We start from the raw sequence: 14,302 nt of genomic DNA on the forward strand, positions 1-14,302 counted from the left end.
CTGCTTGGTCGGTCGTTTCTCCACTTCAGATTTGAAAGCATCCAAAATTGGTGCACATGGCTGACACCTGCCAACATTGTTTCTCAGTCAGACCAGATCCTATTGACAGTTCTATAGTAGTGTCCTCTCCCACATTGTCTGCAGTGGTAGCAGGGCATGATGCTTCATCGACAGTACTTTGCTGTCCTATGCACATAACTTTAAGGATGAGTTGTGGCTGCTCATAACACTTCGTGATCCGAAGTTCTCATTGACCAACTACAATACTTATGATTGTCACTGGTATGTAGATTTCTTCTGTTAGCCTGAGCAGCCTTTTGTAATGAACAAAACCACCAGTTTAACTGAGCATCAAAATTGATGACTGGAACTTGTCTTATTGATGACAGTGAGCTAACAATGTCTTCAACGGCATATAACCACCCACGACAATCTTCGTTAATAGCTTAGTCAATATGGGGCTCTGATCTTCCACAGTCTACAACTTCTTGTGATGCCTACAAGAAGGCCCATCTTAAGAACAACATTATGATTACACTCTGTTAAAAAGACGAATCTGAAGGGTTGGGTTCTGTCACTGATAGTTATTCTTGCAATCATGTTCCTACTGGATGGACTTGTTTCCCATTTGCGACTTACAGCACAATTGTTTTTATATCACAGAACACAGTCTCCTTTAGTTGGCGACGATAAGCATTTGACATTAGAAAAACGGAAGCCCCAGGGCTGATTAATGCCCAGACAGATTTGCTGCTGATTATGACTTCAATGGCATTTCCTGACAGTTTTGTGATTGTCATTCACGAAGGATTTTCATCTCGTGGCGGCTTCATCTCCATGGATGGTCATCTCACTTCATTTTCCTGAATTTCATGGCTAAGTGAGTGGCTGTTATCACTGAACAGCGATGGGAATAGCAACGGTTTGTTGGAGAACAGTCCTGTCCAGGGTATACTGATGGTCTTTGCCCTAGAGCTTAACTATAATTGTCTGCAGTTGACTGCTGTGGTGGTTGATGTCTTGTGAAGTAATAGTCGTCAAACACTTGTCACCTTTCTTTGCAGTAGCATACAACGCACCCAGTGACACCACACTGGAAACATTACTGGTGTGTTGTTCTCCATTCTCCAAATATCTGTTATTTTGTGGGGCACTATACTTGATGGGGAAGTTTGTTGTACCTGAATTGATCGAATCTGGGTTATTGTTTGAGTGTTGTAACAAAGTCGAAGTTGACCAAGTCCATTCTTCATAGTGCATTTGAGTAGTGTTGGAGATTGGTGCTAACAATCGATGCACCTCTTCTTCAACATTATCTGTTACCTAGGCCGAGATTCACAACTGCTTACTTGGTCTGACAGTTCTGGCCAAAATGCTATCTCTCTTTTTTTACTATATGGTGTGTGAGAGAGGTGAGACTGGAAAGATAAGGCATGGGAGATTTGCTTTTGTACCTCATCTTACCGTCTCCCACACCACCTCCCCAAGTCTCACCATCCGGCCACAGAGGAGCAGTCCCCTCTTAACTCATTACCACCCACGACTGGAGTAACTTAATTACATTCTCCACCAGGGTTTCAACTACCTCTCGTCATGCCCTAAAATGAAAAATGTCCTGCCTACTATACTTCCCATCCCTCCCACAATGGTATTCCACCGTCCACCAAACCTACATAATACTCATCCATCCTCACACAGCCCCCGCTTCCAACCCCGTACCACATGTCTCATAACCCTGTAATATACCTAGATGCAAAATCTGTCCCATACATCCTCCCCACCAACATCTACTCCAGTCCAGTCACAAACACCACCTATCCCATCAAAGGCAGGGCTACCTGTGAAACCAGTCATCTAATCTACAAGCTAAGCTGCAACCACTGTGTTGCATTCTATGTGTCGTGACAACCAACAAGCTGTCTGTCCGCATGAATGGCCACTGACAAACTGTGGCCAAGAAACAAGTGAATCGTCCTGTTGCTGAGCACACTGCCAAATATGACATCTGTCATTTCAATGACTGCTTCACAGCTTGTGCCAAATGGATTCTTCCCACCAACACCAGCTTTTCTGAATTACCCAGGTGGGAACTTTCCCTCCAATACCTCCTATTCCCATAACCCTCCTGGCCTCAACCTTTGTTAGTCACCGTTCTCACCTATCTGGCCCCTCCCATGTTACCATTCCAGCACTACACAGCTGTCATTCCACCATCACATCCATCCTTTTTACTACTTATCTCTTTTTCCATTATACCCCCCCCCCCCTTAGCCATCTCTCCCCTGCCCTCCGCTAACTTGCAGCACTTCACTGTCCGCCACCCCTCCCATACTACCCCTCCCTGCCTCAGCCTTCCCCTTTTCCCCACCCTGTTGTCACTCCCATCATGCACTGGTGTTGTTGCTCGCAGTGTGGTTTCAGCTGCCTGACACTACAATCGTGTGTGAGCTGCGAGTGTTGTCACTCCCATCATGCACTGGTGTTGTTGCTCGCAGTGTGGTTTCAGCTGCCTGACACTACAATCGTGTGTGAGCTGCGAGTGTTGTCACTCCCATCATGCACTGGTGTTGTTGCTCGCAGTGTGGTTTCAGCTGCCTGACACTACAATTGTGTGTGAGCTGCGAGTGTGTGTGTGTGTGTGTGTGTGTGTGTGTGTGTGTGTGTGTGTGTGTGTGAGAGATCTATTGCTGACAAAGGCCTTACTCACCAAAAGCTTTATTTGTGAAATTCTTTATTTGTGCCTATCTGCGACTCAGCATCTCCGGTATATGACGAGTATTCTCCTGTTCAATTAGTCTATCTCCTCCTCCCCTCTTTCTCTGTCATCTCCTACTCCCCCGTCTCTCTGTACATCAACATTTTATCACCACCACACCATTAGGAGGTTGCCAGTTCTTAACCACCAATGTATTTCTTTCCAACTAGTAAGTGGCATGCACCCAAGTTTGGTTGAAATCCATCATTGGTTTAGGATGAGCTTTCCACCTGTGGCTTCGCTCACATACGTACATTTCACATATTTCACAAGGATTTACACACATATTTCACCCGTATCTCTAGCAAATTTTGCCCCATTGTTCTGTTTCCACAGAGCTCAACGTTTATGACTTCATATCTACTGAACTATGTGTCATACAATAATGTAATTCATAGGTACATTCAGTGATATATGTGTTGTGAACAGAGTTAGTACCAAAGAAGCAATAAATTGCCATGCCTAATGTGGTAGTTCTATTGCATGAATAACGAAAATGTAGCACGTGATAAAACATTTTTTCTTTCATCATTTCAGTGGAGGTCAGCTGGGAAAAGTTCTGTATATCTTTGAAGCTGTGTGTAATTTTTGTCTTAAGTCACGAAGTACTCTCATTCTCAAGTACTGAAAGAATACAGTCTGAGTATTTGCGTGTCATGTCCAGACAGTGATATATGTATCAAGCTTGTTTAAAACAGAGCCAGCAATTTAGAAGGAGACATGGATCCATTCTTACAAAATGCATGCATTATGGAGCAGTAAGTCTTCCATTTGGGGTGGCTAACAATACAATGCAATACATAATGACTGAAAATCAGAAGTGCCCTCAGCAACAAAGTTTTCAGAGTAACTGAAAACATTTTGAATGGAATTTGTCACACTTTCAGTGCTACAGGCCACTGCCTATTTAAGCCCCCGTGCTGAAACAGCCTTTGATGTTGAGAACTAAATGGAGTCAATCAACAGGCATTGTAGCATTAGTTCACTTATTTTCTGTCAAATAAACAAAACAGATTAATACAGAGGAGTCCATAAATATGTAGACACTCTCTAATAGTTAATATCTTTGAAACAAAATGACATATCATTGCAATTCTGCAGGGTACATAGTCCACTGTTTTCTCAGCAATAAATGAAGTAAGATTGTCATTTGAGCAACGCAAGGCTATATTAAAGTGGTACTGGAAGTACGAAAACATGATGAAGGTAAAACGGCAATGGTACAATGTGTACGGAAGTCAGACACCACCATGTACAACAATTTGTTGCATTCGGGAAGCTGATGGTACTGTTCAGAATGTGCATAAGGAAATGTCTGGCCGACTGAAAACATCAACAAGTCCAGCTTCCAGCACTGTTGTGTTGCTGTATTTTACAAGATCACCTCAAAGAAAAAAATTGTAGACGCCAACCTTGGATTCTAGAGAAATATAGGAACTCACACAATATCACTGACCCCACGACTTAGGACATAGCAATGTTTCTAGCATTTGTACATTTAGACCACAGATTTTGACAATAGTGACTGGAAAAGACTCTTGCAAATTATAAAGATGACAGGGACAAAATATGGTGGGGGAGGGGGGGGGGCAAAAGGTTACTTATAACTTTTACAAAAATCAGGAGGGACTTGAAGAGGAAGCAGTAGTTGAGAAGGGAGCGACACAGGATTGTAGCATATCCCAAATGATATTAAATCTATACACTTAGCAACCAGGACAGGTAATCTACGAGACATTTGGAAAGAAAACTGATGTTTAGGGAAATGAAAATGAAACAAACTTTCAGAGCTGCCAATGACATTTTAATTCTATCAGAAATAGCAAAGTACTAGACAAATGCAGGAAAAAAAGTCATATCACAAAACCTATAGTAAATGGGCTATCTGATCATGACATGCAGCATCTTGTGTTAAATGTTGAAACTTGCCAGGATAAAAAATCTATTAAATCTTAGTACAGGAAGGTAATAAATAAGTCAAAAGTTGAGAAATTCAGTAAATTGCTCAAAGATATGAACTGGATAGATGTTTACAATACGTCTGACTCAAATGGAAAATACAAAGCATTCATTAATATGGTTGCCTCCACTTTCGAAAATCATTTTCCCTCAAGTGCTGTCATTGTGAAATACCTGTGCAGTAAGCAGGCAGTCTTCATCTGACTGGGAATTAATTACATGTGGTGTTCCTCACCATTGCTTTGGGTCTATTGCTTTTACTTGTATACATTAATGACCTCTCATCTGTGACATTGCCAGATGCTAAGTTTGTTTCGTTTGCAGATGATACAAGCATTGCAGTAAGTAGCAAGTCAAGTACAGATTTAGAAATTGCTGCTAATCAAATTTTCACATACATTAATAAGTGGTTTAAATCTAATTCACTGTCATTAAGCTTTGAGAAGACGCACAATAGGCAGCTCAGAACCTGTACGAGATTTCCTTCCAGTATGAGTATAACATCTGAAGACATGCAGATCGAAGAGATTGACAGTGTTAAATTTCTGGGATTACAACTCAATAATAAATTCAGTCGGGAAGGGCATACAACAGAATTGCTTAAGCGCCTAAACAAGTCTGTATTTGCTGCGAGAATTATGTCAGATTTTGGGACCCAATATTCAAGAACACACATTTTCGATAAATGACCAGCAACCATCAAAAACTTGGTTTCAGACAAAGCACGGTTTGAACAGAGTTTGAAAGACTTTTTGATAGGCAACTCCTTCTACTCCATAGATAAATATCTTAACAGAGACTTTTAAGCCAGCTTAAGTAAAAATATCGGTTAGATTTCAGTTTTGACAACACTTGGTCACAACAGTCAATATTAGGTATTTTGTGTATGAGAAATTTATTAATAGTGCATAACAGTGTTTCATTCTGACAGCATATTAATTCTGTAAATATTAGCTGTTCCAGTTTACTGCATTGTATTAACCTATTTCAACTATCTCCTGACAAATGATCAAGGTAGTAAGTATTATATTCAAATGTTTTATTTTATACTTTCCGACATGTTTCACACCCGCGAGAATCATTTCATTTTTTGGGTCTATGGAACAAAAAATGAATCTAATCTAATAATCAAAGAGCAGTTGAACAGAAGGGGCAGTATCTTGAAAAAGAGTTCACAAGGTGAAAATCGACTAGAGTACAATACGGGTAATGGAATGTAGTTCAATTAAATAAGATGATGCTAAAGAAATTGTAATAGGAAATATGACACTAAAAATAACTGCTGAGTTTTGTTATTTGGACAACAAAGTGTTCCGAGTAACATCGAGCGCTGGCACGCCGGCCTGAATGATACAGCAGAGAAGGCTGTGAGACGACGTCAGCCAATAGAATGCTAACTAAGATGACACCGTGACACGAGCAGCACCTATATGAAGAGAACGTAAGCGTCATTCCAGCTAGTCTCAACCGCTTTAGATGATGGGTACTAGGAGAGCCACACTAGAAGACGAGCGATCATCCTAACTGTTTAGCTAAGACTTGTGATCTATACCAATTGCTTGCATGGATATTGTATACATCGAAGGACACTGATAATTTGCATGTCGCCAATTTCTTGCGACACTTCATTATGAAAAAGACAAAGTTAAGTATTGTCAATTCAGTTATTGTAACAAACTCCATTAATAAGATTTGCTTGAATGTTGTCTAGCTATTGGAGAAAACAGCTTCCTAGGCACCCTATATTAAATGAGTGGGCAGTATCCAACATTGGCGATGAGTTATAAGAAAAACTCGTCAACTTGCAGCCATGGAATTTTCTTTTGTGTTTTGCTGGTGCCTTAACTTTCTCTTGTCTTTACTTTGCAGGGGCATTTACTTGCTTTAACAGCCTCTTTTCCTAATCAGTGTTTTCAGGTGGGCGTTGCAGAGATTTCTTGCTTTCCTTGTCTGTTTCTTGCATTTCTCTCTTCCAAAATGACCACCCTTTCTAACCCCTCCCCAATAGCTTAGTGGTCAGTGTGACAGACTGTCATGCTGACGGGTCTGGGTTCAATTCCCAGCTGGGTCGGAGAATTTCTCTGCTCAGGGACTGGGTATTGTGTTGTCCTCATCATCAGCATTATCATCTCATTACCATCAACATGCAAGTCACCGAAGTGGCATCAACTGCACCAGGTGACCTGTCTACCCGACGGGAGGCCCTAGCTACACGACACGAACGACATTTCATTTCATTTCATTTCATTTCATTGCATCCCCTGCTCAGGTGGCACAGCTGCCAGTGTTAGATGCAACACAGCTAATGCAGATGTTCCAGTTCCAGACTCAGCAATTGTCTACACTGCTCAACACGGTGCAGCAGCTACTGGCTAACACTGCAATCCGACAGAACAAGCACCACCTACAGAAACGCCTATGTCTAAACAGTCTTTTCGCCAGTTTCAAGAAAACAAAGAGGAATGGCTCGAGTGGTTGCAACAATCTGTAGCCCACGTCATTGTTCACAATGTACCAGGTACTGTGAAAAGCCATTACCTTCCTTCAATGGTAGGAATTGCAGTGTTCCGATTAACTCAGAAGTTATTCCCTAACGCCACTCCAAGTGAACTTTCGTGTGTAAAGGTTGTGGATTCGCTAACTAACTATTATGACCAACAAGTGAATGTGGTAGCAGCTAGGCATCAATTCTTTAATTGTAAAAAATGATCAGAACAAACTTATTGCGAGTAGGTCACAGATTTGAAGGGTATGATGAGGAAGTTCAAATTCAGATGTGCTTGTGGTGCTTTATATTCAGGTGTTACGTTGCATGATACGATCGCGTACAATATACCTTATGTCAACAATCCAATCCACCATTTCAGCAGGTAGTGCAACTACTAGATCAATATGATTTAGGTGCCCTGTTGGCTAATAAATCCGAGCAACCAGCCATTGGTCGAGTTGAGTCCCTTGTTTGTGACGGGCCCATTCGGCGGCGGCAGTTTGCGCTCCACACCGAGTGAACAACACTCCATGCCACATAAGGAGCTCGCTAAACAGGCAGCTACACAGACGAACAGAATTAAGTCTTGCCCTCAGTATTATTCATGGCACAAACGCCGAGACTGCCCCTCCCGACAAGATCAGTGTCGCGCTTGTGGCAAGAAAGGACATGTACAGTCCGTATCTTTGCAGCAGAACAAACCTAAGAATAAAGCCCACTCACAAAAATCTAGTCACAGGGTCCATGTCGTTAACGCAGTATATTCAAAGTCTGCGGCAGGTGTTAGCAAAACTAGTAGCAAGCATGCAGTTTCTCAGTGATACGTCAGTCCAACAAACTTTTTGTTCATTTGCTTCTTTGTGGGAAACGTGAAAATTTCAGTTCGACAGATGAGTGTCAAGTAGCTTTTCAAAAACTTAAAGATGCAATGCTCAGTGATCAATGCTTAGTTCACTTTGATCCTGTCAAACCAGTTGTACTGCAAGCTGATGCTTCCACTTACAGAATCAGTGCAGTGCTTTCGCACAGAATTGGTGATAAAGACAGGAATATATCTTTCACATCAAAAGTGTCGTCCAAAGCTCAGTGTAACTATTCACAAATTGAGAAAGAGGCTTTGGCTATTGCGTATGGTGTCACCAAATTCCAACACTATTTGTATGGCAGAAAGTTCTTCCCAGTAACAGATCACAAGCCTTTGCAGTCCTTGTTTCATCCAACGAAACTGCTTCCTGTATGAACCGCCCAAAAATTGCAAAGATGGGCTTTGTTGTCATCTCTAATACCAGTACGAGATTGTATATTGTCCAATGGCTCAACATGAGAACGCGGACGCACTTCCACGTCTTCCAATTGGCCCTGATACAGACTTTGACACTTCTGTTGCATCTTGTTGTCACATCAATGCTCAGGATTCTGAATTGCCTCAATCATTTCCCGTGAACTATAGGACAATTGCACAGGCCACGGAAGCTGACTCAAAACTGAACATTTTGCTAACATACATTCCCACATCCTGGCTCGTTCCTTGCATAGTACAAAGAACTCTGCAGTACTTCGGTACTTTGCACATCGGGATAGCCTCACTATGCTACAGGAAGGTGTGATTCTTGTTCAAAATGACAGTGGACAGTCACATGTGTTGATCCTAGATGCTCTGCAAAAAGTAGTGTTGCACTCACTTCACCAAGGACACTGGGGGATTGTTCGTACGAAACAGTTAAGAGCGTCGACACTGTACTTGGCAGGGTACGGACACCCAAATAGGACAGATGACGTCACAGAGTTACGCATGTGCGGAAAATCAGCACGCTCTGCTACAAAAATTCTCTGCTTGGCCGAAATTGCAATCGCCATGGCAACAGGTGCACACAGACTTTCCGGGACCTTTCTGGATTTCTCATTGGTTTATTGTAGTTGACTCATACAGCAAGTTTCCTTTTGCTGTGCCAATGAACTTGACGACATCACAAAGCACAATTCAGGTGTTGTCCTTTGTTTTTTGCCTCAAAGGTTTACCTGGAGCCATAGTGTCAGACAACGGCCCTCAGTTCACGTCAAATGAATCTGAGACATTCTGTGAATGCAATGGCATACTGTGAATGCAATGGCATACAATATCTAACTAGTGCACCGTTCCATCCACAGTCAAATGGCCAAGCAGAACGTTTTGTCAGAATCTTCAAGCAGCAGATGGCCAAACTTCATTCCACACACATCAAGGATCAAGCATTGCAACTGTTTCTCGCCTCCTATCTTTTGCACCCATGAGATGAACCATTGCCGGGGGAACTGCTTCATGGCCACCACTCCACCTGCTCGAGTTTTACATGATATTTAGCAGCAGCAAAGGTGGGCGCAAGGTGAGATAGTCCGTCAACTTGGTGCTTGCATGTATCTTATTTCAGGTCCGGATGGAATGTAGTGCCAACATCAAAATCAACTTCACCAGTGTCATGTGCACAATGATCTTTCTGTCTCTTCCCCCAGAGTAGAGCAATGAACTAATGAAGTGGCACAGAATTGAATTGGCGAGAAAAGAAATTTATGGCTCATTTTAACTAAAAGAAGGGAACGGTCAGTCAGACACAACCAGCGTTATCAAAGAATCGTCAATTTGGTGATGGAGAGTAGTGTGGGGGAAAAGGAGACTATGGTTTAACTACAGCAAGTGGGTTCAAATGTATGTAGGTTGTAGAGATGAAAAGGCTTGCACAGAATAGACTAGCTTAGAGGTCTTCGCTGCACAACTTACGAAAATACAGTGGCAATTAAAAGCAAGCAGTGAATTCCATAAACATTTTACTGATAGCCATTTTTTTCAATGCAAATGACATGTTTGCATTCACTCTGCTACAACAAAAATGGTAATAGCAATAACCTGCAGGAAGTGATGTCCACAGTGCCCAACAAGGTTTGTAATACTTAAAACTGGTACATATGTTCTCCAGCATATGCAGGTTACATTTTCTGAGATGCACATTTGTGACTATCCACTCTGAGTTCTATCACATATCCAGGATAACATGTGTAACAGTGATGATAACCAACAAAACTAACAATAGCACGCATTTTACATCATATGAGAAGTACAACACTCAAATAGTTCGACAGCAATGGCATTTTGTTAAAAAGTTCATCTACATACTTCAGCCCATGAAACAAATCACTGTAATATTCAAAAAGATTAAACAATGATACTTCAACTTACAAGATGGACGATGAAAATGCGGTGAAGTTGGCGGTTTGTCATATGGATCAATGGGTCGTCTAAGGTATCCCAGAGAGGGTTCCTCTGTCAGGTAGCTGTAGGTATAAATCCTGCTTATGTCATCATACTGGTTACTTTTGTATTCTCTCAGAATAAGACCTGGACTTCCTGTCCGGTGGTAACCCCCTGAATACTGAAATAAACAAAAATTGTATACATAAGGAAAACTTAGTAGCGATAAGGAAATTAATATATATTTTTGTTTAAAAATTTATTCTTAAGTCATGCATATAATGGCAGCTTCCCCCCCCCCCCCCCCCTTCCCCCCAAAGACTAACGGGAAACGTCAAAATGCACACAAAATCTGTCACAAGCTATAGTACTGACACACATTAGTTTTCCAATAACTATACCAACTAGAAGCAACTTAGATTGGTTATAATTATGAGGCATATGGTGATGTCAGATCACAAGTACAATGTTACAGTCTAAATAAAATTTAACTAGAAAATGAGTATTAGTATCAGAGTAGAGAAATTGAAAAGAAGAGAGGAAGAAATAGAATTTAACAAGCCAATGTTGATTTAATTAAAAACAGAGACGTCAGATGAAAAATTAAAAGTAAGTAACATAGATTTTCCTACAGCTAAGCCCAATAATAAATGTGAAATCCTCATTTCAAAGTATATTCTTGATGATACCTGGATTCAAGAAGAGAGCCAAATCTTATACACTTATGATGGTGAAGTCTGCATTAATTACAGTTGGTACTTCTCTGGAAGAAATGTGTGTGATAGAATCATGCAGTCTACACATTGAGCTACACATCACTATCATATTCTTTTAAAACTTTTATTACTAACATTATCCATCAGGAAATAAAGTGCTACTTTCCCCATTACCTAGCTCCTCACAGCTGATCTTTTTGTGCATTTATTGTTTTCTAACAAATAACTAGAACTGTTCAAACAAATTACAGGGATGATCAAAAACACAAGGAACAAACAATGGTCACCTGCAGCACACAATGGATTTAGCACGTAAAAATCACAGTACAGTTATTGTACTGGAACCCACCGTGACACATTACTACTTCTGAAAACTGTACCATTAATTGTGGATGTTTGGACTGAAAAATATAGCCTGTTGTTTGACACTGCCATTACAATGTACTATCACAGGATCATCATAAGGAACTGAACAAAGAATGCCTCAACATGAACTAAAACTTCAGGTATATACAATAGGTCAGTACGTTAAACAAGGTGAGATCTGTGGTATTCTCTGTATGTAGTATTGAAACAATTCAGCATATCATTTTATTTGCAGCCCCCCCCCCTCCAGTTTTCCCCTTCTCTGACTATATGAGCAAAAATTAACAGAAAAATTAGATAAATTGATGTGTACATATAACGTTTGTCACGACAGGTTCATTCCATAACAAGCAACTGCTAATAAATATCACCCCACCCTGTCTCCTGGCACATATCGGCATCCTAATTACACAGTATTTCATATCTTAAGAAAATGAAGCCTTTGATACAGTAATAAGAATGCTGGAGGGAGGTGTGAGAGACACAAACGTGCATCCACATACATGAAAGACACACAGGAATTTAAAAAAAAGACACAGAGTGAGACACACAGTATCGAGTATTTCTTAGCCTTGTGCAGGTAGATATGAACTGTAATGGTGTACAGCTAATGCTCATATTACAAAAATACTTATTACACAACCAATGTGATTTAAAACACATTTTAACCAACTGCACATTTTAAACAAAAAAGGCACAAGTGCACCCTCCCTCCCTCCATCACTCTCTCTCTCTCTCTCTCTCTCTCTGAATGAGCATTACAGATTTCATACTCTAATTTCCATTCAGACACACACTGTAGAAAGTGACTACTTAATTTCAGTACTTACTAGTAAAGTAACACATAAAAGTTTACACCTATACTAACCTTCCTTGATAAGCTATTATAAGGGCTATATAATGAGCCATTAAGGCTAGGCGTGCGGGAACGCAGCGAAAACTGCAAAACCAAATAATCACACCAAAGGTTAAGAAATAAATTTCTTTTTTGCAAAGCTAAATGCTTTTAAATGACAGGCATGCCAACAAATTCTACACATGAAATCATGCTAACAAAACAAACATGCAAAAACAATGGAAAACTAAAAATCTTATGTAGGATAAAAAACAGTGCAAGTTATTTATATAATTATCACAGACAATTAAGTAAATCAAAAATATCACATGCTTAAAGGAAATGTTTGGACAGTTACTACAAATTGAACTACTACTGCTTGTGTATAATTGTTAGAATGATTTTTCTTAAAAAATTATCACAAGTGAATGTAACATAAGCCTTAAGGCAATTTGTTTTATCGCAAACAAACAAAAACACAGAAAAGGAAGGAATCTGACAAATCATGCATTTACTACATCAACTACTTCTGTTCTTCTACTCCAAATAAAACATGTAGGATTCTCTTTCAAACCAAACAATGCCAATTTCTTGCCTGCATCTCACTGACAGCTGAGCTGCTCATGTGATCAAATTCACGTCCTCCTTCTTTCCCCGATTCTCCGTCAGTGCAATGGCCATTTTCTAATGCACCATTTAAGACTGCACCCCCATTTTCAGTTGGCCCTGGTCCGCAGCGAGGATGCCATATTGCAGTACCTAGAAGATGGATTCCGTATTAAATTTAAAACATAACAACAGAGAGATAATAGTCATTATGATTATCTGAATACAAAATAATTAGCAAAAAGAGTACTAGCAATTTCTCTACATAAAATAAAACTAAATAAATAAGCCGCTTACTCAAAAAATTCAAAAATGTTAAGTCTTAAATTCATCATTTTACTCCACAGCAAAACAGCAGCAAAATCCATCAATGTCCTACCACTGTTTACCTCCTTCTTAATCACTGTTATCCTATACATAGTCTGTAGTGTCCATGCTCTCTTCAATATTCAATTATGATGCCAGTCAGTGTACTCTGAATGGACTTTTAATTGATATGAGGTACAGCCACCTCATACTGATGAGAGTCTCAAAATATTTGTTTATAGAAGTGCATAATTTCTGCTTTTCCCCTGTAACTGTTTGGTTGCTCTCCATGTTTCATGGGCATACAAAAATTTACAATGGCCCTGAACCTGGAAGATAATTAACTTTGTTCTAATAAGTGTTCTCTACTTCTACAGTGCTTGTAGGTCTGTTGGGTCTATTTGTGAAGTCCACACTGTGGTGACTGTACTCACGACTAAAGAGAGTACCGCACCACAATTGAAAAGTTGCACTTGAAACACTTGTTGCAAAGTAGCTGTATGGGTTGGCAATACGCAGCCAACTCATGGTCATCACATGTGTGAATAGCACCTGGTTGACACCTCGTTAAATATCGGAGCACTGAGCTACAGCAAACTGTTCTCTTCAGTGCACCGGGTCGTGAACAGTCTCCAGTTACCACCGAGTCTACAAACTGCAGTGTTTGTCCATCGTCTCAGAGACTTAATCTCTGTAGGCATCATAGGCCAGATCTGAACTCGACGCAGGCATCACTTACAAGCAGTGACAGGCCTTTAATATTTTAAAGGACTTCTCATTTGGAATGATTTCAAACGTCTAATTGTGCTGCACATTTCACAAGAAGATGCATCTTTTTTAAGCTGAGTATTTCTTCATATTTAATAAATATCCTTTTATCACTAATTGTTGGGAATCTTTTTGATTGAAGATAATCTACACTGTGCTGCTCCTGCATTCCCAACAAATAGTGGTACTTCCACCCCCTGTGACTGCATTACCAAGGTAACAGAATGACTAGTCAGAGAAAAACATGGAGTTACGAATAGTATAATTTCATCCCCTGTAT

The 14,302-nt window shown here is 40.3% G+C and overlaps 1 protein-coding gene across 7 annotated transcripts in view; it reads right to left on the reverse strand.

Annotated features, from left to right (window-relative positions):
* Positions 1-14,302, reverse strand: part of LOC124605610 (actin-binding LIM protein 2) — a 345,173-nt gene that overhangs the window by 88,581 nt on the left and 242,290 nt on the right. For 6 of the 7 annotated variants that reach the window (XM_047137409.1, XM_047137408.1, XM_047137412.1 and 3 more), the window contains 3 exons: positions 12,938-13,101; positions 12,376-12,447; positions 10,414-10,606 (listed from right to left, as the gene is read on the reverse strand). In XM_047137409.1, the coding sequence (XP_046993365.1) occupies positions 10,414-10,606; positions 12,376-12,447; positions 12,938-13,101 (429 nt within the window). The remainder of the gene's footprint in view (positions 1-10,413; positions 10,607-12,375; positions 12,448-12,937; positions 13,102-14,302) is intronic. The other variant, XM_047137411.1, reaches the window with a different exon arrangement.

Source organism: Schistocerca americana, chromosome 3, assembly GCF_021461395.2.
Source record: "Schistocerca americana isolate TAMUIC-IGC-003095 chromosome 3, iqSchAmer2.1, whole genome shotgun sequence".
NCBI classification, from domain to species: domain Eukaryota; kingdom Metazoa; phylum Arthropoda; class Insecta; order Orthoptera; family Acrididae; genus Schistocerca; species Schistocerca americana.